The sequence below is a fragment of the Nycticebus coucang genome, chromosome 3 (genome assembly GCF_027406575.1).
Source record: "Nycticebus coucang isolate mNycCou1 chromosome 3, mNycCou1.pri, whole genome shotgun sequence".
In the NCBI taxonomy this organism is placed as follows: domain Eukaryota; kingdom Metazoa; phylum Chordata; class Mammalia; order Primates; family Lorisidae; genus Nycticebus; species Nycticebus coucang.
The window spans coordinates 72,759,203-72,784,120 of NC_069782.1; the positions used below are offsets into that span (position 1 = coordinate 72,759,203).

Genomic DNA, 24,918 nt, shown 5'->3' on the forward strand with positions numbered 1-24,918 from the left:
GGGCAATAAAGTGAAACTCTGTCTCTACAAAAAAAAAAAAACAAAAAAACCCATTGTAAAGTTGAAAAATCTTAAGGGGTACTGTAATGAGAGACTGTCTGATCTTTCAGTATATAAAATGTATACATATAATCCACCTATACATTTTAATGCAGATGTGCACACACCAGGATCCCAGTGACAGGATAATTCAAGATCATGACAGCCCCACTTCCCTTTCCCTGGGTCACCATGGCCTTGATGTGCCTGTTTGCCTGTGTGTGACCTATATGCAAGAGCAGCACATAGGTCAACCATGTACCTGGGGCAGACAGCGGCAGTACCATGGGTGCCCCTGCTTCCCACTTCCTCAACCTCTTTCTCCCCTGTTCATTCCTTTCCCTTGGAATCTTCCCCTGTGCTCCTCATGGTGCTCACTTCTCTCATCATCCATCCACCCTTCCCCAGGCTGATCTTTTGTAATAGCTGAGCCTTTGGCCTTTTCTTCAAACACATGTGTTTTTTCTCTTTCCCTTTGTCCTCTATTTTCTTTCTACGCCTTTGCTCCCTGTCTCGGTTCTACTCTGTTCTCCCTCCTGCTGCAGCCCCCACCCTACAACCCAGGTGAGTGCCATACAAACTTACAAGATGCTACTTGCACAATCCAGCATCCACCACCTCTTCTGTTTGTAAAAACTGGCCTGCTCCTTTATTTGTTCAAAACAGCTGCCCCCACCCCCAAACCCAGCATGCACTTAAGCAACAATGGCCTCAGACCCTCATGCTGCAGGGCCCAGGAGAGTTTCCAGGCAGAAACCCAGAGTCCAAGTGGGGCATGGCTCAGGCACTGTGGTGAAGGGAATGGTGCGGAGTCAGCCCCATCTTGCAGGGGACATGGAGGTACACATGGGGCTGGCCTGTGTTCCACTGGCCCAGCACAAGACCTCAGTGTCCCAGGAGGGTCTGCAGGTAACTAGGAGCCCATCAACTGCTGGTGGAAATAGAGGCCAAAGAGGCTGGAGAGAAGCTGACAAGCAGCCGTCCACCAGACTAGGTAGGCCAAGACGCCGCGGAGGAAGAGAGGCGTGAGCAAGCTGCCCAGGGCGCCAGCGATACTCGCTGCTGTCTGCAGGACTTCATCCTCCCCGGGGCCAAGTGGAATAGCACTGACTGAGGATGTGGCGGGAAACAGTGGGGGTGCTGGGCCCAGGCCCCAGGAGTAGCCACCTGGGATAGGAGAAGGAGGGAGGGAGATATGGGTGAGAACATAGGAGGGGTTGGTCTCCCAAGGGTCCTCCAGCCCAAGCCATACTCGAGGAGGCTGACCCCACCCAGGCCCTGCCTCTACCCCTCCCCCACCTCCTGGCTCCTCCCCTCCTCTCCCTTTACCGCTCTACGCCCTGCAGCCTCTCACCCAGAGTCTTGAGCAGTAACGTGCAGTTGAGGGTGAGGATGAGTGGTGTGAGGTACTGCAAGCTTACCACCGTCACGTAACAGTAGATGCGGACCACCTGGTGGGCAAGTAGCAGCGGTGGCTATAGAGGGGGCCTTCTTGGTTTGGAATGACTCCACTCTGCCCACCAGTGTGAACCAGAGACCCACCCTGAGCCCCACGTTCCCTCCCCGCCAAGGCATCCATACCCGCTGCTGGATCTCGCGGGCCTCAATGCGGCCAGCCTCCCTCCGCAGCTGTTCCACGCGGGCCTTGGCTAGGCACAGGTAGGCCTGCAGGTGGAGCCGGGTCACTGCCAGCCGTAGCAGGCACAGCACTACCAGCACCCAGAGGCGCACCGAGTCGAAGGCCGAGTCTGAAAGACTGTGGCAAGAGGGTGGGGGCTAGAAGGGTAACAAAGCTATCCCTCACCACCTAGGATCTGCCCCCCCCACCCTCCAGAATCTTTCCCCAGCTCCTCCCTGAGCCTCATAGCCTGGAGTACACAGAGGGGCCCCCCCAGCCCCACCTAATACGCACAGGGAGAAGGATTTCCCCCCAAAAGGTGCCTGGTGCATGAAGTCCCGTGCAATGGGCTTTGTCCAGAGCCATAAGATGAACAGGGGAGATAGGAAGCTGATGTGCAGGAGGAACCTGTGGGTGAGGGCAGGAAGGAGTGAGATACCCTACCACTCCCCTACATTCTCTCCAGGTCCCCAATCCCCCTGCCCACCAGGTTACCCACGTAACTGCAGCATGGGCTGGTCCTCTGACATGGTCAGTGCATCACGGTGGGTCTGGGCCAGTCGCAAGCCTGGGAAGGTAAGGAAGGCACCCAGCATGGAGCCTACCACTGCCAGCCCCACGCGGATAGCCAGCTTGACCAGAGGGAGCCTAAGGAGAATAGCAGGTTGAGAGGCCCCATAGCCAGTCAGAAGCCTGCCTGTGGGACCCTGGGAGAGTCCCAGCCTTCCCCTGACCCCCAAACCTCAATCTCAGAACTCACGCCCAGTCCCAGTCCTGCTTCTTTAGAAATGGCTCCAAATTCTGTATCATGCTGGCCAGGCCTAGGGAAGATAAGGAGAAGATGGAATAGAGTGGAGTCCCAGGATCTCTAAGTCCATTCTGCCCTCCTCCCAAGCATCCCTTTGCTCCCCAAGGTAGAATGCACCAGTGGTGGCTAGGCCCTGTGCCAGGCACTAGAACAACTCTGTGTTCTGGTTATTATGCTGGGATGTCTTCAAGAAACAAAAGAATGCACCAAGCAGACATCTCTGATTTGCCTGGGGCTGAATTTCCTAGATGATTCCAGGAATCTGGAAGGGGATGAAGGACTCCTGCAGGAGAAAACTAAAGTCCTCCTGGAAAAAGGAATTCTCTATTCAAGCCCTAAGATTTTCCACAGATTAAAAGCAAATCAGGCTCAGCGCCTGTAGCACAGTGGTTACAGTGCCAGCCACATACACTGAGGCTGGCGAGTTTGAACCCAGTCTGGGCCAGCTAAACAATAATGACAACTGCAACAAAAAATAGCCGGGCATTGTGGCAGGTACCTGTAGTCCCAGGTACTTGGGAGGCTGAGGCAAGAGAATTGCTTGAGCCCAAGAGTTTGAGGTTGCTGTGAGCTGTGATGCCATAGCACTTTACTGAGGGCAACATAGTGAGATTCTGTCTCAAAAAAATAAAAAATAAAAAAAGCAAATCAATACAACTTCATAACTAAAATTATCAAACACGCAAGGAAACAAATCATCATAAAGGAGAAGTGGCAGAAAAATAATAGATAAATGTAGGCCTTAAGGACTTAAGAAATCAGCACTACCAAAAAAAAAAAAAAAAACTCAAAGAAATCAGCACTAGGCGGCGCCTGTGGCACAGTGAGTAGGGCGCAGGCCCCATATACCAAGGGTGGTGAGTTCAAACCTGACCCCGGTCAAACTGCAACAAAAAAATAGCTGGGTGTTGCAGCAGGCGCCTGTGGTCCCAGCTACTCGGGATGCTGTGAGCTATGATGCCACAGCATTCTACTAAGGGCAACAAAGTGAGACTCTGTCTCTTAAAAAAAAAAAGAAATCAGCACTGCTTTTTATTTGTTTGTTTGTTTGTTTGTTTTGAGACAAAGTCTCACTTTATCGCCCTCAGTAGAGTACCATAGTGTCACAGCTCACAGCAATCTCAAACTCTTGGGCTTAGGCGATTCTCTTGCCTCAGCCTCCCAAGTAGCTGGGACTACAGGCACCCATCATAACACCTGGCTATTTTTTGTTGCAGTTTGGCCAGAGCCGGGTTCAAACCTGCCACCCTTAGTAAATGGGGGCGGTGCCCTACTCACTGAGCCACAGGCACTGCCCAGAAATCAGCACTGTTAATTATGTGTTAAGTTATTAAGGAAATAAAAGCTGGAATCACAGAATGGGTGACATTGAGAATACCTTCAGATGACTGGATAGACTTGCAAAAGAACTAAATTAAACTCTTCTAAAGAGAAAATATAACTATTGAAATAACAGAAATAGCCAAAGGAGGAACTGATGAACTGGAAGACAAATCTGAAGAAATCACTCAGATTCCAACCCAGAAAGACAAGCAGGTAGTAAATATGAAAGAGGCTGAGATAAGGAGAGCAAAGTAGAAAGCCCAGCATAAGTCAAATTAGAGCTCCAGAGTAAGAAAAGAGAGGGAACAAGGGAAGGGAGTTATTAGAAAAGAATGGCTGAGAAGCCTGCAGAATGAATGATACACACAAACTATCAACTAGATAAATAAAAAGAAATCCATACCTAGACACACTGTAGTGAAACTGCGGAATATCACAAACAAAGAGATCACAAAGCAGCCAGGGAGTTAAGATAAATCACCTATAAAGGAACAATTAAACTGACAGATAATGTCAACTGCAATAAGAGAAAAGGAACAGATAGAAAGCAAAAAACTAAGATGGTGGAAAGGCTACATACATCAGTAATCACAATAAATGTAACCAGATTAAATTTTTAAGTTAAATGATAAAGACTGTCGGACTACATTGAAAATATCTAGATATACGTTTTTTTTTGTTTTGTTTTTTTTGGTTATTGGCCGGAGCTGGGTTTGAACCCGCCACCTCTGGCATATGGGACCGGCGCCCTACTCCTTGAGCCACAGGCGCCACCCTAGATATACGGTTTTTAAAGGATAACAGACTCCAACATAAAGTCACTGGAAAGGTGAAAGTAAAGAGATATTAAAAAGACACAGCAAATTCTAATCAAAAGAAAGCCAGAGGGTGGCGCCTGTGGCTCAAAGGAGTAGGGCACCAGCCCCGTATACCAGAGGTGGCAGGTTCAAATGCAGCCCTGGCCAAAAACTGCAAAAAAAAAAAAAAAACCAGCCAGAATGCTATATTAATTCCAGATAAACTAGTCCAAGAAGTATTACAAGATATAGAAGGGATCAATGAATCATGATAAAATAGTCGATTCACCAGGAAAACATGGCAATTCTAAATTTGTGAACCCCTAATAAATTAGCCTCAAAATATATAAACAAAAGACTGACATAACTACATAGAGAAATTGAGAACTCTACTATTTCATAGGGAGACTAGTCTCTACTGACTGATGTGTCAAAGACAAAGATTAGGGAAGACAAGTAATTTGAATTTACTAGATTCTTAGATCCACAGCATGTATCTTTGAAGAACTGATCACATTCTAGACCACAAGACAATCTTACCAAATTTTAAAGAATCTATTTCAAATGAACCATCTTTTGTAACCATAGTGCAATTAAGCTAGAAATAAATAATTTTTTTTTGAGACACAGTCTCACTTTGTCACCCTCAGTAGAGTTCTGTAGCATCATAGCTCACAGCAACCTCTAAGTCTTGGGCTCAAGTGATTCTCTTGCCTCAGCTTCCGGAGTAGCTGGGACTACAGCTGCCAGCCATAATGGTCGGCTATTTTTAGAGATGAGATCTTGCTCTGGCTCAGGCTGGTCTCAAAACTGTGAGCTCAGGCAATCCACCAGCCTCAGCCTCCCAGAGTGCTAGGATTACAGACGTGATCCATTGCCCTCAGCCAATAAATTTTTTAACATTCATATTTTTTACATTTTCCCACACTGTCACCCCATCTAGAGTGCAGTGGTATCATTATGGCTCACTGCAACCTCAAACTCCTGGGTTCAGGTGATCCTCCTGCCTCAGCCTCCAAGTAGCTGGGACTACAGGCACATGCCTCACCATGAGCTATGGTGAGGATTTTGGTCTTTCTCCTAGACCCTTAGAGTCTGGTGCCAAGCAGAAAAATGACACAATCTAAATTATGTCTTTAAAAGGTCATTGAAAAAATAAAGATAAATGGTAAACTGAGAAAATGAATTTGCCAACTTCTATCACACAAAAAGGTTAAATTCCTTAATATTTAAAGGGCACCTACAAATCAATAAAATAGTTAACAAACCAGTTTAAAAAGAACTGGGCAAAAGAAAGAAGCAGGCCTTCTCAAGAAAGAAAACACAAATGGCTCTTAAACATATGAAAAGATGTTCAACTCCACTTATATTTCCACACATCAGACAACCCAAGAGTTGAAAGTCTGAGGAAACACAGTTGGAGAGGATATCAGAAAATAGGCACATTCATACATCTTTTCCTGAAAGGCAACTTGCAACATTCTAAAAACTACAAATGCATTTTCTTGCAGAGACACATGGACAAGGCTATTCCTATAAAAGACTGTTGTACAACAGCCAGTGTGGTTTCATGCAAGGATATTTCAGAGCATAAGACTTAGATGTCCACAATTAGGGACCTGATTAAATAGTTACATAATATCATAAAATGAAATACTATGTAGCTATTATTTATTTATTTATTTTTTACTTTTTATTTTTTTGTAGAGACAGAGTCTTACTTTATGGCCCTCGGTAGAGTGCCGTGGCCTCACACAGCTCACAGCAACCTCCAACTCCTGGACTTAAGCGATTCTCCTGCCTCAGCCTCCCGAGTAGCTGGGACTACAGGCGCCTGCCACAATGCCCGGCTATTTTTTGGTTGCAGTTTGGCCAGGGCCGGGTTTGAATCCGCCACCCTCGGTATATGGGGCCAGCGCCTTACTGACTGAGCCACAGGCGCCGCCCATGTAGCTATTATTTAAAAAATGACATGATGAAAATATTTCAAACTATATATAAAACCAGCACATTGTACCTCATGATTGCATTATTGTACACAGCTATGATTTAATTAAAAAACAGGGCGGCGCCTGTGGCTCAGCAGGTAGGGCGCCGGTCCCATATGCCGGAGGTGGCGGGTTCAAACCCAGCCCCGGCCAAAAAAAAAAAAAACAAACAAACATGATATGTAACATCAAGGGACAACCTCTGATACTTACTGTTTTTAAGAGAAAAAGATAAAGCTTAAAGCCATATTTTGTGTGACTAAAAGAAAGTGACACTTCAGGTTTCTGAGGAGAATGGTGAATGAGAGTAATTTTCACTCTACCTTTCTTGTACTTTATGAATGTCATAACATTTTCCTATCTTGCCCCCAACAATTAAATTAAAATAGGTAACTATTAAACACCATGACTGTTGGGCAGGGCACAGACTGGAGTGGATCAGAAGTACTTGTGTGAAGAGCTGTCGCCAAGTGTGTCTGCCAAAGGGGGGACATCTTCTCTTCCCCAAAGCCCAACAGGGTATATAGGTGGTAGGCACTTGAGGCTCAGGAGCCATTATGATCACTAATGGAGACTGCTTGGGTCCCAGGAGTCTATTCCCTCACCTACTATGCGATCCCCTACTATGTGCCCAGTTGGCAAGCCAGTTAAGCTGCCCTGACCAAATTACACAAGGGAGTGACAGCAGAAGTGGCCCCATGCTGGGGACCACACTTACCTGGTTCCAGGCCCAGCTCAAGCATCTCCTCTTGTACCACCTGCACCAGCATGGCCAGCAGCAGGAAGAGGAAGGCAAAGGTGAGGCAGACAGAGCGCTCACCCCCCTCTTCTGCACTGAAGTACAGCCGGGTCACAGTCAGGAACACCTTGCTGGAGGCAGAGCTAAGATGGCCTTGGGTCCTGGTGCCACTACCCCCAGCCCACTCCACCAACCCCATCCCAGGACCACCACCTCCCCTACTTCAGGGCACAAAGACCCTTGCACAACTGGCCTGGGGGTAGCCTGGAGAAGTTTTGGTTTGGGGTTCTGGGGCCCAGATCAGGATGTGAGCTGGGGGTGCACATTCAGTGGGAAGTGGCCTCATCATACCACTTGGGGCCTATTAGAAATGGCTACTGGGCAGCGCCTGTGGCTCAGTCAGTAGGGCGCCAGCCCCATATACCGAGGGTGGCGGGTTCAAGCCCGGCCCCGGCCAAACTGCAACCAAAAAATAGCCAGGCGTTGTGGCAGGCGCCTGTAGTCCCAGCTACTTGGGAGGCTGAGGCAAGAGAATAGCTTAGGCCCAGGAGTTGGAGGTTGCTGTGAGCTGTGTGAGGCCACGGCACTGTACCGAGGGCCATAAAGTGAGACTCTTTGTCTCTACAAAAAAAAAAAAAAAAAAAAAGAAATGGCTACCAAGTCTGCGCAACTCCCCACTCCCCCCAATCTGGTGACCCTACCTTCTTGAATCCCCTCACATCCTGGCTGCATTTGAATCCCTTGGGAAAGCTCTCAGAGATACATGGGCTACAGCTCCTAATGATTCTCAAAAGTCACATGGAGCTTTTGAGAACTAGTATGGGTTTTCAAGACAAGTTTTCCCTTCCAGAAGCCCACCCGATAGTTTTATTCTTACTATACTTTCTCAGACTTGGGTCCCCAAAATCACATATTTGCCTCTGCTTTCTATGCTGCTTAATAAAAAATTTGCAGAGGGGGCATCTCTTTCTCAGCTCCTGATTCCAGCTGGCCTAGTGATTTGCTTTGACACAGAGAATGTGATGGAAAGGACAGGGATGGGAGTGGGCTGATTTTGGGCAAACCATTGCCTTTTGCATGGTAGGGTTTCTGCTGCCACCAAAGGGCAAGGCCATGTGGAGTGGTGATGAGCCAACCTGCTAAGCCCAGCCAAGACTACCCACACGTGAAGCTAGAGCACAAAATACAGGTGCTTTATGCCACTGAGGCTGGGGGATGTTTGTGCCATACCAGTTTAGGGGGGGGAACCAGGAAGCCCGAGTCCTGCTCCCACATGCCCTATGCAGAGAATGAGAAGGATACATAGAGAAGGCTACAGTGAGCAGGCACCAGAACACGGCAATGTTGGTCTCCTTGGCTGGGCCGAGCACACAGTAGTAGGCCTCTGTGAAGAGGTACACGCCGCCAGAGTACACAGCAAAATCCACAAACCACTGGTACTCCAGGAAGAAGCGCAGGACTGCAGAAAGTACTCCACTGAGTCTCCCCCGGCCCAGCCATCCCAGGATGCTGCCCCTCCCAACCCTGCTGAGGATGTGGTGACCTTTAAGAGCCCAGGGAGAGGAGTTTGGGGACCAGGGCTAGGTTGTTACCCAAGGCATCCACAGTTGTGAGGGGGCAGGTCTCCAGCTGGAATTGGGCATCTCGAGGTATAGTCAGTGTCTTCTCATCATTAAGGCCATTGGCCCACCTTGGGCATGAGGAAAAAGAAGAGGTCAGGTGAGAGGAACATCCTACCAGTGCCTAGGAAGCTCTGCTGTGCCACCCTCAGAGCTCAGAAGGAGCTGGCTCTGGACACCAGGGTGTGAGAGATAGGGCCAAATGTAGGGACCCACCCAAATAGAACTGTCCTGCCCAGGAAAGAACGTCCCACCAGGAAGGAATGAGTGCATGAATGTCCCACCCAGGAAGGAAGGAATGTGCCAATCCCTATCCCTCCAAACTCTTATATTCCCACCCGCCTTAATCCACATGCTGACTTCTGTTTTGAACTCAGCCCACTTGCACCGGAGTGAATATAGCCCACATTACCCACACAGAACCTGGACTCTGCTTCCTTTCATTCAGGTCTCGGAATAATCTCTCATTTTCAGTCTTTAACCTCTCATTTTGGTGCTGAGAACCCAGGGATGGCAAGAGGCCCCCTCAGGAGTCCGAGATATACCCCATAAAACCCACTCCCAGTGAATTCTTGTTCTAACGAGATGAAGGGAAACGGGGGATCCCTCTAACCTCTGCCCAGAATTCATCCATTTAGTAGTGAAGTGAGTGTTCATCTATAACCCCTTTCTAAGTCTTTTTAACTCCACTCCAACTCCTCTCTCCCTCTTTCTCCATTTTTAGGCCTTTCAAGTATATATAGCCCCTTTCTAAGCCTTTTCAACTTCCTTCCCTTTCTCCACTCTAGGTCAAAAAACTCCAGTAGTCCATGCCTACTAAATCCGGCACCAGTCACGAACTGACCCTGGCGGTCGAACTCCCCTGTCCAGTGCCTCATGTGTGGGGACACCCTGCTGTGGGCCTTGACCACTCTTTTCTAGCTGGTTAAAGGTCCTACAAGGAGGCCTGGTAACCTCCCCAGCCCCAGCCTCGGCCACTTCCTTCCTCCTCCCCCTCATAAGTTCCTTTTTCATCCTCGCTTTAACCTCATTTATTTTCTACCTCCAGTTTCCAATATGGGGACTGCTCAGTCACAGATTCCCACTTCAGGTTTAAGCTGCCTCTTAACTCACCTCAAGCCTCTACACTTCTATCCTGACCTTAAACCTAAATGCTTCATCTTTTTCTGTAATACTGCTTGGCCTATGTACAAACTAGATAATGGCTCACAATGGCCTGAAAATGGCACCTTTGACCTTTCAATCCTCACTGACCTCGACAATTACTGTCAGAGATTTGGCAAATGGTTGGACATCCCTTATAACCAGGCCTTCCTCCTCCTCCTCTGAAACATTTCTTCTTTGTCTTATGAACCTTCTCAAATTTTCTTTGCAGAGGCCAAACCAGCCCTCTCTGAAGCCCCTGAATCTCCACTGTCTTTCTTTAATGCAGCAGACAACTCTTCCCCCTTCTGCCCCTCAAAGCCCCCCTCCCTCAACCTCCTCCATATCAGCAAAATTCCACCCCGTCCCCCTTCTCTCCATTGCCCCCCACCTACCTTCTGCCACACTTGGGCAAAAAAGAAAAGATGGTGTCCCTGGGTGGTGAGAAAGGAAAGATGGTAGATCCTACTTCCCCACCTCCTACTAGATCTGGCCATACCTTTGGACCCTCCTCTTCCAGACCACCACAACCTCTATACCCTCTCTGAGAAGGTGCGGGAATGGAAGGTATAGTCAGGGTTCATGTCTCCTTTTCTCTTTCAGACCTGCCCCACATAAGTCAGAAACTAGGTTTGTTCTCTACAGATCCCACAAAATACTTTCAAGAATTTAGATATTTGACCCAATCATATGATCTGACCTGGTGTGATTTTTATGTCATCCTCACCTCCACTCTAATTTTGAGGAGAGAGAGCATGTCTGGACTCAGGCCCAGGTTCACACCAAAGATCTACGGAGAACAGACCAAACCCTGCTAAAGGGCGCTAGGGCCATCCCTAGGGAAGACCTCAGTTGGAATTACCAAACTAACACTCCTGGGGTGCCTCTGTAACCACATGGTCCAGTGTCTCTTAGAAGAACTAAAAAAAAGCAGCCCATAAGGCCATCAATTATGATAAATTATTTTATTTTTTTTTTTTTGTAGAGACAGAGTCTCACTGTACCGCCCTTGGGTAGAGTGCCGTGGCGTCACACGGCTCACAGCAACCTCTAACTCTTAGGCTTACGTGATTCTCTTGCCTCAGCCTCCTGAGCAGCTGGGACTACAGGCGCCCGCCACAACGCTATTTTTTGGTTGCAGTTTGGCCAGGGCTGGGTTTGAACCTGCCACCCTTGGCATATGGGACCGGCGCCCTACTCACTGAGCCACAGGCACCGCCCCAATTATGACAAATTATTATTATTATTTTTTTTTTTTTTGAGACAGAGTTTCACTATGTCACCCTGGATAGAGTGCCATGGCGTCACAGCTCACAGCAACCTCAAACTCTTATGCTTACACGATTCTCTTGCCTCAGCCTCCCAAGAAGCTGGGACTACAGGTGCCTGCCACAATGCCCGGCTATTTTTTTTTTTTTTGAGACCCAGTCTCAAGCTGTTGCCCTGGGTAGAGTGCTGTAGTGTCACTGCTCACAGCAACATCCAACTCTTGGGCTTAAGTGACCCTCTTGCCTCAGCCTCCGAAGTAGCTGGGACTACAGACACCCACCACAAGGCCCGGCTGTTATTTGGTTATAGCTGTCATTGTCATTTGGCAGGCTCAGGCTGGATTCGAACCCATGAGCTCTGGGGTATGTAGCTAGTGCCCTAGCTGCTGAGCTATAGGCACCAAGCCAATTATGACAAATTAAAAGAAATAACTCAGAAATGGGATAAAAATCCTGCCCGATTTATACCCCATCTTAACAAAGCCCTCCACCACTATACTACCCTGTTGCGGGACAGCCAGCAACAGAGCCAATGAGGGCAGACTCATTATCAACATGCATTTTATCTCTCAGTCTGCACCCAATATCTGGAAAAAACTCTACAAATACCCCCAGGGCCCTCAGACCCCCCAACGAGATTCCATCAACCTGGCCTTCAAGGTCTTCAATAACCGAAAAGAGGCCTCTAAGTGGCAGCACCTGTCAGAGCTCCAGTTATTAGCTTCCACCATTAGACAAACCCTGGCTACTTCTCTAAACTCCTTTGGACAGTCCTTAAAAAGAAAATCTCCCCCAGGACCGTGCTTCAATTGCAGTATGCCTGGTCACTGGGCCAAGCAGTGCCCAAATTCAAACCCCACTCCAAGCCATGTCCAGCCTGCACAGGTCCTCACTGGAAGTCTTTGACTGCCCAGGTCCTTTTGGGGATCCAGTTTGCAGTCACTCCCAGGACCTGGTTGAATTCCCCAACCTCTTGGGCTTGGCCGCTGAAGACTGACAGTTCCTAAGAGTCAGCAGGCCCCCTGGATGATCACCAAGACTGAGCTCCAGGTATCCTTCTAGTGGAAGGTAAGCCAATCTCTTTTCTGCTTAATACTATGGCCACATATTCCACCTTGCCCTGCTATAAAGGTCCCTTACAACAAACAGAGATCTTGATGGTGGGTATTGATGGCAATTTGCTACACTCTCACACTACTCCACCCTTGTGGTGTTCACTTGTCAAACACTCTTTTCTATCTTCATTCCTTATCATTCCTTCATGCAGTATCTCCGGCTAGGCAGAGCTATCCTCTCAAAATTACAAGCAACCCTGATGATTCCCACTGGCTCTACCTCACACTACCCATCCTGCTCCTAACCCCTCCCCTACACCCACCCCATTCTCTCAATCCGACCTCCCTGTAGACCCCATTATATGGGATACCTCTCTTCCTTCTATAGCCTCCCATCATTCACCCATTCTCATTGCCCTCTGACCCCAACATTCAGATCCTTCCCTAAACAATCCCCAATCCTCACAGCAGACCTCAGGGGCATTAAACCACTCATCCTCGAACTCCTTTGACTGGTATTCTCAAATCTACTAACTCACCCTACAACACTCACATCCTTCCTGTAAAAAAATCTGATGGTTCATATCAGTTAGTGCAAGACTTACAGGCCATCAATGAAATTGTTCAGTCTGTTCACCCGTAGTCCCTAATCCCTATGCCCTCTTATCTACCATTCCTTCCAATACCTCCCACTACACAATTTTGGATCTCAAAGATGCCTTTTTTACCATCCCCATCTATGAGCTCTCCCAACCCTTCTTTGCCTTCACCTGGACTGACTCTGATTCCTCTACCAGCCAACAACTCACTTGGACAGTTCTCCCACAAGGATTTAGAGACAGTCCTCATTACTTTGGTCAGGCACTTTGGGCCAACCTCCAACAGTTAACTTTACTGAAAAATTCCACAGTTCTTCTTCAGTACATAGATGAGCTTCTCATATGCAGCCCCTCCTCCTCTGCCTCCCGGCAAAACACCATTCACTTACTCTCCTTCCTGCCACTAAGGGGTATAGAGTGTCCCCTTCCAAAGCCCAGTTAACCTCTCCCTCTGTCTGATACTTCGGCATCCTCTTACAGGAGCGAAAAAAACTCATTCCCTCTGACCACATTCAGACACATCCTTACCCCTTCCCCAAACAAAAAATGACCTCCTCTCTTTCCTAGACTCCCAATTTCGAAGCCTCTATACACTGTCACTAAAGGTTCCTCAACTGACCTCGTAGGCCCACACCAGCTTTGGTCAAGTTCCTTACTCTCCTGACAAACCTCTCTGTCCCAAGCACTCTCTCCCACCATCTCCCTGATCACCGCTATCCTTTTACCTCTCAGTGTCAGAACACCAAGGACGTGCAGTAGAAATCCTAACACAGAAACCACACAATAATCACCTCCCAATAGCATTCCTCTCAAAACAGATAGAATTCACAGTCTTAGGCTGGTCCCCTTGCCTCCAAGTGGTAGCAGCCACATCCCTCCTTTTCCTGGAGGCCCAGAAACTTACCCGCCATGCCCCCCTATTATCTACTTATGCCTCATAACATTCCATCCCTTTTTTTTTTTTTTTTTGTAGAGACAGAGTCTCACTTTATGGCCCTCGGTAAAGTGCCGTGGCATCACAGCTCACAGCAACCTCTAACTCCTGGGCTTAAGCGATTCTCTTGCCTCAGCCTCCCGAGTAGCTGGGACTACAGGCGCCCGCCACAACGCCCGGCTATTTTTTGGTTGCAGTTCAGCCGGGGCCGGGTTTGAACCCGCCACCCTCGGTATATGGGGCCTGCGCCTTACCGATTGAGCCACAGGCGCCGCCCTCCATCCCTTTTAAAATATCCATACTTATCATCTTTAATTTCCACACCTCACTTACGCAAAAGCTCCTGATCCTTTTTATAGAAAACCCAGACCTGGGCAGCGCCTGTGGCTCAGTCAGTAAGGCGCCAGCCCCATATACCAAGGGTGGCGGGTTCAAACCCAGCCCCGGCCAAACTGCAACCAAAAAAAAAAAAAAATAGCCGGGCGTTGTGGCGGGCGCCTGTAGTCCCAGCTGCTCGGGAGGCTGAGGCAAGAGAATCGCTTAAGCCCAGGAGTTGGAGGTTGCTGTGAGCTGTGTGAGGCCATAGCACTCTACAGAGGGCCATAAAGTAAGACTGTCTCCACCAAAAAAAAAAAAAAAAAGAAAACCCAGACCTTCACTTTCTCCCTGGCCTGGCATATAATCCCTCAGCTCCATTAGCTGCCCTCCACTCACATGACCCCCACAATTCCCAGAACTCATTCCATGATTGCTGACCTTTAATCACAGTAACATTATACTCTTTCCCCAACATCTCCCTCTTTCCCTTATCTAACCCTAAAGACAACTGGTTTATGGATTGCAGTTCTTTGAAGCCCACTGCTCGTTCCATTGCTAAGGCAGGCTTCGCCATTGTGTCTTCTTCCAGCATTATCACCTCCATTACTCTGCCCACCCCTGGCACCTCCTCACAACAGGCAGAACTCTTAGCCCTCACTAAAGCCTTACAACTTGTACAAGGCTGCTCCATTAACATATACACAGATTCCGGGCGGCGCCTGTGGCTCAGTCGGTAAGGCGCCGGCCCCATATACCGAGGGTGGTGGGTTCAGACCCGGCCCCGGCCAAACTGCAACCAAAAAATAGCCGGGCGTTGTGGCGGGCGCCTGTAGTCCCAGCTACTCGGGAGGCTGAGGCAAGAGAATCACTTAAGCCCAGGAGTTGGAGGTTGCTGTGAGCTGAGTGAGGCCACGGCACTCTACCGAGGGCCAAGAAGTGAGACTCTGTCTCTACAAAAAAAAAAAAACAAACATATACACAGATTCTAAGTATACTTTCCACATAATCCATCAGCATGCAGCCATATGGCAAGAAAGAGGATTCATTACCACCCAAGGCTCCTCTATTATCAGTGCCACACTCACTAAAAACCTCCTAAATGCAGCCACTCTCCCAAAGGAAGTAGCCATCATCCACTCTAAAGGCCACCAAAATAAAACAGATCGAATTTCTAAAGGCAACCAAAAAGCCAGTATAGAAGCCAAGCCGGCAGTTCAACACCCTTACACGCTCCCCCAGCCCCTAATGAAGGCCACTACTTGTCCTTCAATAAATTCTCTCCAGTATATACATCCAAAGAGCAGGACAATTACTGGCATCTTCCCACATGGCGAGGATGGTTCCTTCAACAGGGAAAATTTATTCTTCCTTGCCCCCAAGCACAAAATGTCCTCTCTTCTCTCCACAATAGCCTTCATGTTAGCTTCAAGCCTCTTTTTTTTTTTTTTGTAGAGACAGTCTCACTGTACGGCCCTGGAGTAGAGTACCGTGGCGTCACACGGCTCACAGAAACCTCTAACTCTTGGGCTTACGCGATTCTCTTGCCTCAGCTTCCCAAGAGCTGGGACTACAGGCGCCCGCCACAACGCCTAGCTATTTTTTTGTTGCAATTTGGCCGGGGCTGGGTTTGAACCCACCAACCTCGGTATATGGGGCCGGCGCCCTACTCACTGAGCCATAGGCGCCGCCCAGCTTCAAGCCTCTTTACACCCTTCTTTCTCTGCTCCTTTCTCACCCACGACTATCTTCCCTTTTAAAAAAGATAACTCAGTCTTGCATAATCTGCACCCAGGTCTCACCTCAGGGAGCCATAAAAACACCTCCTTTTTCCACACATTAGGCCTGGGGCTGAACCTCCGGGCAAGACTAGAAGATTGACTTCACCCACATGCCTCCTGTATGAAAATATAAACTTCTTTTAGTTCTCAGGGTGGGTTGAAGCCTTCCCAACAATAGGCAAGAAAACCCATGAAGTTGTCTCCACCCTTCTCCACCACATTATTCCTAGATTCGGCCTCCCCAACTCCATTCAGAGTAACAATGGCCCAGCTTTCATTAGCCAGATCACCTCCTCAATTTCACAAGCCCTAGGAATTCAGTGGTGTTTACATGTGCCTTACAGGCTCCAATCATCAGGGAAAGTAGAACAAATGAACAACCTCCTTGAACAACATCCCATCAAATTAGTACTCCAACACAAACAATATTGGATTAAGCTTCTCACCATCACTTTACTCTGCATTTGCTCTACCCCTCGCAAACCCCTCTTTTACAGCCCTTTTGAAATAATGTATGGCAGAACTATTATTCTGGGCCCTGGACCCCCTCCAGACTCATCATAGGCAACTATTTTCCCATCCTCCAGGAAACCAGGAAGGAACGAACTTAGAAAAACAATAAACCAGCTCTTACCCCAACCCTTAGCAGAGAAAGTCAGAGACTAGTTGGCAGGACAACAAGTTTTCCTCAAATCTCCCTTGCCTTGCAGGACTCTATCTCCTCACTGGACAGGTCCTTACACCATTCTCTACAGCAACCCCATGGCCGTTTGCCTCTTGGGCCCCCCAGTCTGGATCCACCAATCCTGAATAAATCTGGGTCCTACAGAAAAACTTCCAATATTGGAAGATCCCCACTGGAAATTGCAAGTACTATCCCTCCACCACTTAAAACTCACCAGGATCCCTAAAGAGTCCACTTCCCCATAAATGTGCAATATTCCTCCCCAATTATTCCCTTTTCTCCATAACTTTCCTCGAGATGCCTGGCTACTCTCACACATTCAAAGCTGGGATGATCTCTTTGAAGCCTTTATAGATCTGTGGCTACAAGGCACCTTTCAAGACTTTCTTCCTGAGGAAAACCAATTTTTCCTTTTTCTACTCCTTTTCCTTCTGGCTACCCTTCCTGTCAATCCTGCCTTCTCCCCTCCCCATCAACCCTGACTGAGTGCACAGGTTGTCTTACCACTTGACCTTGACCTTGTATATCTGTAACTACCTTACCAACCCTTATTCCCACATCCACTAGGCCCTATTCCTACCTCAGACGCCCTCTTTCACTAGCTACACTTACATGCCAGCACACTGTTATAATGTTGCCAGAGCCTCTGAATGTTTTGTTTTGTTTTTTTTTGAGACAAATTTGTTACCCTCAGTAGAGTGCCATGGCATCACAGCTCACAGCAACCTCCAGCTCTTGGACTTAGGCAATTCTGTTGCTTCAGCCTCCCGAGTAGCTGGGGCTACAGATGCCCACCACAACGCCTGGCTATTTTTTGTTACAGTTTGGCTGGGGTCAGGTTCAAATCCACCACCCTAGGTATATAGGGCCAGCACCCTACTCACTGAGCCACAGGCACTGCCCACCTCTGAATGTTCTTATGAAGGAAAGAGGTACTAGACCAGCAAAATAAAGGGCACTGGATGCCCCGAAGGTGGAGTCAGGACTACTGTCTGCTAGACATACCTCACACAGGTAGGATTATCAGATGGAGGAGTAGTTCAGGACATAGCATATCATCAAGAAACAAGACAAATTGCTAAAAAATTGTCTTTCAGGCTCAGTGCCTGTAGCTCAGCGGCTAGGATGCTGGCTACATTTACCCAAACTGGTGGGTTCAAATCCAGCCCAGGCCTGCCAAACAACAATGACAACTACAACCAAAAAAAAAAACAAAAACCTGGACATTGTGGCGAGCACCTGTAGTCCCAGCTACTTGGGAGGCTGAGGCAAGAGAATCACTTAAGCCCAAGAGTTTGAGGCCACTGTGACCTGTGATGCCACCATACTCTACCTAGAGTGACATAGTGAACCTTGGTCTCAGAAAAAAGAAAAACCCAAACCTTTCTTCCAGTATAACCTCTCCACCCTATACAGGATTAGACCTCACTGTCCTGTAAGACCTACAACAACATCCCTTATTCCCCTTCCTTCTCAGCTGCCTTGAACTCCCCCCTTGAACTTCCCCCTTCTCAGCTGCCATGCTCCCCCCCACCCAGCATGCTGGATGTGCCTTTCTTTATACCAAAATCTTTTCAATCCCATACCTGTAGCCGAAACATACAACTCTTCCATTCTGGCAGAAAATATCACAGCTCTGTTTGGCCCCATAATTATGGACTTTCCACCCCTAGAGTCCCCAAATTTAACCTGCTTCAATCTCACCAGAAGAGGAGACTCTGTAGGCTTTATAAAGCCTGATCTCTACTCTCTCAACTCAACTTTCTGCTCATCTGACTCCTCCTGTGCCCCTCCCGGAATATTTTTCCTCTGCAGCCATTCCATCTATCAGTGCCTGCATGCAAACCACTCCTGTCTTTGCACCTGAGTCTTCCTCATCCCTCAAGTCTCTTTTGTGAATGACTCCTCCCTAATTCAGGCCCTGGCACATCCCCCTAGACAAAAATAGGCATCTCTCTCCCTGTACTCCTCAGAATAGGCATAGTGGCTGGACTTGGCATGGACATTGTATGCACTAGTACACCAACCTACTTTTACCACCAACTCTCTCTTAATGAAGCTTAATGAAGACACAGAAAGAGTAGAAGACTCTTTAGTCACCCTACAATCCCAAATTAATTCTTTAGTTGCAGTTGTCCCCCCAAATCACCAAGCCTTAGATTTAATTACAGCAGAAAAAGGAGGCACACTTGTTTGTTTTTTTTTTTTTTTTGAGAATATTGTATCTTTGTAAACCAGTCAGGAATAATCCACAGGCAAAGTAAAAAGAATTCCAAGAATGAATCCAAAACAAACATCTTGAATCATCTAATCCCTGGTCCTTATTCGATTCCTGGCCTCCTTGGTTATTTCCTATTTTAGGGCTACTAACTATGATCTTTCTCGTTCTCAGTTTCAGACCAGTAATCCTCCACCTCATCTCTTGATTTATTGACCAGGCAGTCACCCAAAAAACAACGCTCATATCCTCGTCCTTCGTGGATATCAACCAGTTCAGCCTGAAGACCCAAAAGTGCTCCTGTAAACACCACTCCCTTCCCCCTCTCTTTTTTCCTTACAGACAGCCCACACAACCCTCAATCTACAGGAAGCAATCAAAGAGACACCACATCCATCACTCTGCCCCCTTATAATAGACTAAAAAGTCTGGGATGATAGGGTTAAATGTAGGGACCCACCCGAATAGAACCGTCCTGCCCAGGAAGGAAGGAATGTGCCAATTCCTATCCCTTTGAACTCATACTGCCACCTGTCTTAACCCACGTACTGACTTCTTTTTCGAACTCAGCCTACTTGCACTGGAGTGAATAAAGGCCACATTGCCCACAAAGAATGTGGACTCCACTTCCTTTCACTCACATCTGGGAATAATCTCTCATTTTTGGTCCTTAACCTCTCAGTGGGTACCTCCCACCTACAGGGTAGCCCAAAGCACATGTCTATAAACATTAAGTGTTAATTTGATGGTGACCATCTCTTCAAACTGGGGTCTCTCTAATTCATCTGTGCCCACAGTGGTGCACGGATGTCTGGGGGCCAAGGCCGGAATCCTTAGGCAGGAGAAAACTCTGTTCCTGCGGAGGAGCTGCCTACCCAGATCTGAAGCCAGGCTCACTCACCTTTCCTTCCTGCCTCTGGGTCTCTGCTTCCCCGCCAGGGCCCGAAGCTCCTTCTCTGAAGGGTGCTTATACCGGAACAGACTGAGGGCAAAGCCAAAACAGTCAGTCAGGAACACTTTGGCATAGGGACATTGAGGCAGTGAGCCCCAAACCTGGGGAATTGGCTGGGCCAGGGGAAGCCCTGGAAGGTGGTAAGGGCTGAGCTGGAATTACTGGTGCAAAGAGAAATTCTGGGGAAATGGTGGGGCCAACAGATGAAGTTTAGGAAGACTCAATGGTTTTAAATACCCTTGAATTTACTGGTTTCCTTTCTCCTGGGGAAACTGGTGTGTGCCCTTTTCTAGGCAGAGAATTCAGTTTCCACCAGCTTCACAAGAAAGGGTCAGAGACCCACACAGGGAAAGAAACCAGATCTGGGGATGGGAGTGTAGATCTCTAGCAAGAGTAAAGGTGGAGGGAGGCAGGAGGCAGGGACAATGGGAATGTGGCCTACATGCCTCCTTTACGTATACAAGATCCAACTGTACACTTTGAATATATGCTGTTTGTCATGCTTCAGTCACACCACAATAAAGTAGCTCCCAGCCCCCAAAATGACAGCTGAGCACAGCATGGGCATGGCTCCTTGGGGTCCTTCCCACCGACGAGGGTGTGACAAGGCTTACCTCCCATTGCAGAGCAGCCAGCGAGCGAAGGAGCAATGCGGTGCTAACCTGTGCATGAGGGTGGCAGTGAGCAGGGTCACCACCAGCTGCACTCCAAGGACCGCCTGGGGGAAGGGACATAATGGGCAGTGCCTGCCAGAGGGTCACAAGCTCCTTCCCTCAGAACCCAGGCTATTTATAGAGAAGCCAGGCCAGATGAGGGAGGGTGATACTCCTGGCTTCAGTGGCTTCTTAGGGAAGGGTCCTGGGATGAGCCCAGACTCAACTCTGGGAACAGAGCTGACAGCTGAGAGCAGATCTCCCTTCCCCCACATGACCTGGCTCTGTTTACTGCATCCTCCCCCCACAACCACATCAGAGGCCAGGTCCTACCTAGCTGGAGCATGGGAAGTAGAGACCAGGGGTTTACCTCTAGCCTCCTCATTGCTGAGGAGAGAGCTAGGCAATGAGGCCAGGTGGTCTCCAGGTGGATCAGCCCCAAATGGCAGATTGCAGAGCAGCATTGGAGGTTGATCATAAGACTCAGAAAGTCCTAAGCCACCTAGAGGGGCTGAGTGCCTGAGTTCCCTGGGAGCAATGGGTGGGTATGGATTTCAGGAATCAATCTCCCCAAGCCTCGGCTTTCTCATCTGGAAATGGGGTACTTGCTACTTTGCTTCATAGATTCATCACAGCCAGCATCCAGCCCTTACTATGGCCCCACACACCCAGTGAAAGTGACTTGTGTCCCACTGCATTCTGTACCAACTGCATCTTGGTTGAGCTTCTGGCTTTGCCCTCTGGGGGCTCCTTTCCCTAAGTCTGTCCCACCTTAAATGATTCATGATGACTCCATCACCGTCCTTCACTCCTTGTAATCAAGCTCTTTGGAGTGGGATGACTTTTAAATTAAAATTTTTCTTACTAAGTTCTGCATACAAACCGCTTAAATTCTAATTCAGAACACGTTTTCATGTGCTTATTTCTAAACGTTTCAGAACAATCAGTCAGAAGCTGAAATTGGGTTTTCCTGCTTGAATGAAATACATACCCATTTGCTATCAGTAATTATGTAATTATGTAAAATTATATGCCCAGGGGAGCCGTCAACTAGTCCTATGGAATTATAATCAACAATTAAAATGAAATAAAGATTACATAAATGGGAAAATTAATTGATTATCAACATAATCCTTTAATGTGGCATAAATAAGCTAATTTTAATTAAAAAAAAAAAAGCTCTATAAAAAAAAAAGAAAAAGCTCTATGTGATGGATATCGGGCCTAGCACTGTAATTCAGAATGAGTGCTGAGAAGTCCACCATTAAAATAATCGACTAAGGCCGGACGCGGTGGCTCATGCCTGTAATCCTAGTGCAGAATGCTGAGGCAAGTGGATTGCTTGAGTTCATGAGTTTGAGATCAGCCTGAGCAAAAAGCAAAACCCCATGTCTACTAAAAATAGAAAAAATTGAGGCAAGAGGATCACTTGAGCCCAAGTTGGAGGTTGTTGTGAGCTATGATACCTCTGCACTCTACCCATGGCAACAGCTTGAAACTCTGTCTCAAAAACAAACAGGGAGGCGCCTGTGGCTCAGTGGGTAGGGCGCCAGCCCCATATACTGAGGTTGGCGGGTTCAAACCCAGCCTCAGCCAAATTCAAACAACAAAAAAAAATAGCCGGGGATTGTGGAGGGTGCCTGTAGTCCCAGCTACTCGGGAGGCTGAGGCAAGAGAATCGCGTAGCCCAGGAGTTGGAGGTTGCTGTGAGCTGTGATGTCACAGCTCTCTACTGAGGGCAATAAAGTGAGACTCTGTCTCTACAAAAAAAAAAAGAAAGAAAGAAAGAAAAAGAAAAACAAACAAACAAAAAAACCAACTAATACTACATTTTATCTATGCCTGTGACTTGCAAACTGAGACCAGAAATCTTTTTTCAGTAATAAAATGAGGTAGGAGGCGCCATCTTCCTAATCTTCAAATCTTCATTGCTCACCTCCTTCAGACCCAAGGGCAGACTGGTTGGCAGATACTAATGACCCTGACCAAGTGCACCAGTGCACCCGGCTCCTCCTAGCCCACTGGGCCAAGCCTCTCCGGAAGCCTTGACCTTCCTCCTAGGACTTCCCCCTCCCCAACAATTCATCTCAACATCCCTCACCAGCTGCTGACCCAACACCAGGACTTAGAGATGTCTTAGCTTGTTTATCTCCTCCCTTGTAACCTCCCCCTTGTGACCCCATCTCCTGCCAGCGTTTTACCTACCTACCCAGTTCATCAAGACCCCAGAACAGAGACACCTCCAGTCAAGAGCAGCCCCTCCCTCAGTACCCACTCACTGCTCCCACAACCTGGGCCCTCAGTCCCTCCAGGTGGCTCAGAACTTTCCTAGTCTCACGATCAACCTCCAACCCTCCAATGCTGCTCTGTGCAGTCTGCCATGTGGGGCTGATCCACCTAGAGACACCCCCCCCCCATTGCCAGGTTCTCTCCTCAGCCCTCCCTGTGGCCCAACCACTCGGGTCTCATAGGCCCTCCTAGACCAGGACGGCCCTCCATCACTGACTTCCTCCTCTCCAAAACCTCCCAGGGAGACCTTGCTGGAGGTCCTTGCGGGACCTGAGGCTCCCAAGAACTGGGCTGTGTCTCACGGCCCCACCCCCCAACAGCCTCCCATTTCAGGGTCAACACTCTACTGATGTCTCCAAGGAACCTCTAGAGCCTTCCACCAGGTATGTTCCTTTCTTGCTCTTCTCTGGATTTACGATCCTTGAACCCAAGAATTCTACTAAAATCAATGCAACTTTCCTCCATCTGGTTGCCAAGAGCCCTTGCCCTACAAGCTAGGCCTGGAAGGATGCAACACTTTCAACAATCTCGTAAGGTAATGCACTTCCTTTACACCCACCTCCAACGCCTCTCCTCAAGGATCCCTCCCAGGCAGGACAAGACCACCCTCCAGACCCCTGTCCCTCCCTCTGCTCAGTCCTCAGGGATGCAGAGGTCCTGCCCATAGGACAGGGACATGACTAAGTTTGAAGAATACGCTCAATAAGTTGGACCCAGAGGCCCCCGAGACTTGAGCGTTCCAACTGTGCTGTCTCCAATTCCAAGACCCTTGCCTGCCCTGAAACCACCCGGCCTCCTGGGTTCACCTTTCAAGGCTCTTATTGCTCCTTCCGCACACCCCCACCAGGGCCCTCAAATACTCCGACCGCACGATCCCCACGCTCCTGCAGAACCCTTGTACCCAGAGTGGGCCCCAAGAGGACCCCAGGCCACCCTCGCGGTGCTCCGATGTGTTCCGGTCCAGTACCCTCTGCGGGACCACGACCCCTCGGCAGGGCACCAGGACCCTAAAAGCGTCTCCAAAGACCAGAACCCTCAGGACGCTCAGGGGCTCTCAGTCCCCTTAGCACGACCCCGGCCGACTCCCTCCGAAGCTTGGCAGCTGACAGCAGGGCCCCAGAGAGAAACATAGGGCCCTCGGGGTGAACCCAAGTTCCTCACAGCCTCCAATCACCGTAGAGTGACCCCATCCCTTCAGTGTCTCCCTGGACTCCTTCGACTGGACCCCGGCCTCTCAAGGCATTCCACGCCACGGGACGCTCGCTCACCATGTCGCATACTGAAGCATGGTGTACAGATCCACGGACTTAGGGCTTAGATCACTACGTGGGAACTCGACCAGTCAGCGATCCAGACTAGTGTGACGAGCGGCCCATGCGCCCAATCAGCACGGTGTACAGATCTAACGACCTACATTAACGGGAACTCGACCATTCAGAGGCCCGGACTGGTGTGACGAGCGGCCCATGAGCCCAATCAGCGGGTTTTAAATCGGCAAATCACTAGGTCGCTCGCGTTGCATGCCGGAAGTTGTAGTTCCGACTTGCTGATTCTAAGTTCAGAGTTGGGGCTGCGTCTGAGAGGTCTGAGAGGCTCTTTGGCCGACCTCTCTTAAGTCTTGGTCTTCTTACCTACACCCGTCTTGCAGGTCTGCAGAGAAAACATTCATTTATCCACGCGCTGTATCCAGAGGGACAAGTTTTTTGGTTTTTTGTTTTGTTTTGTTTAAGGCTAGGCAAGTGAGAAATACTTGTAAGTGTAGAACTCCTCCTGATCAGGAATATTCAATGGTTCCTACTGTCTAGACTCCTGAGTGCTCAAAGACTGAATTCAGACCCTTCTTCCTGACTTAAATTGCCTTCCATTCTATTGTACTCACTATAGTACAACTTTCCACCTGCCATCCTATCTCAGACCTTCAGGCCTTTGTAAATATCACCTGTCTTGGAATGCCTCAATCTTTTTCACCTTCCCAAATGCCTTATTCATCTCTATCATCCAAGGCTCTGCTTGTGCTTCACCAAAAAAAAAAAAAAAAAAATCTGACTCAAATAGGCTCAAACAAAAAAGGAAGTTTTAACTCATGCAACAGAAA

At 48.5% G+C, this 24,918-nt stretch overlaps 1 protein-coding gene across 2 annotated transcripts; it reads right to left on the reverse strand.

The window, feature by feature from the left end:
• Positions 1–669: 669 nt before the first annotated feature.
• Positions 670–24,162, reverse strand: TMEM161A (transmembrane protein 161A). 2 transcript variants are annotated; one of them, XM_053586555.1, is made up of 12 exons: positions 24,092–24,162; positions 20,496–20,599; positions 19,831–19,911; positions 8,905–9,002; positions 8,615–8,771; positions 7,292–7,443; positions 2,418–2,478; positions 2,162–2,305; positions 1,952–2,065; positions 1,621–1,795; positions 1,394–1,490; positions 670–1,206 (listed from the first exon to the last, which is right to left on the reverse strand). In XM_053586555.1, the coding sequence occupies exons 1-12, from the start codon at positions 24,092–24,094 to the stop codon at positions 953–955; spliced, it is 1,440 nt and encodes a 479-aa protein (XP_053442530.1). In that variant the 5' UTR covers positions 24,095–24,162; the 3' UTR covers positions 670–952. The 2 variants fall into 2 exon arrangements, with proteins under 2 accessions (XP_053442530.1, XP_053442532.1); XM_053586557.1 differs by having other exon boundaries at positions 23,985–24,108.
• Positions 24,163–24,918: the final 756 nt, after the last annotated feature.

Bases quoted from the DNA above. Each gene is read 5' to 3' on its own strand.
- TMEM161A (XM_053586555.1), bottom strand. The intron at 7,444-8,614 runs GTATCCTTCTCA...CTCTGCCTCCAG, and splicing joins CTCACTGTAGCCTTCTCTAT to CAAGGTGTTCCTGACTGTGA. The intron at 2,066-2,161 runs GTTACGTGGGTA...CCTCACCCACAG, and splicing joins GAGGACCAGCCCATGCTGCA to GTTCCTCCTGCACATCAGCT.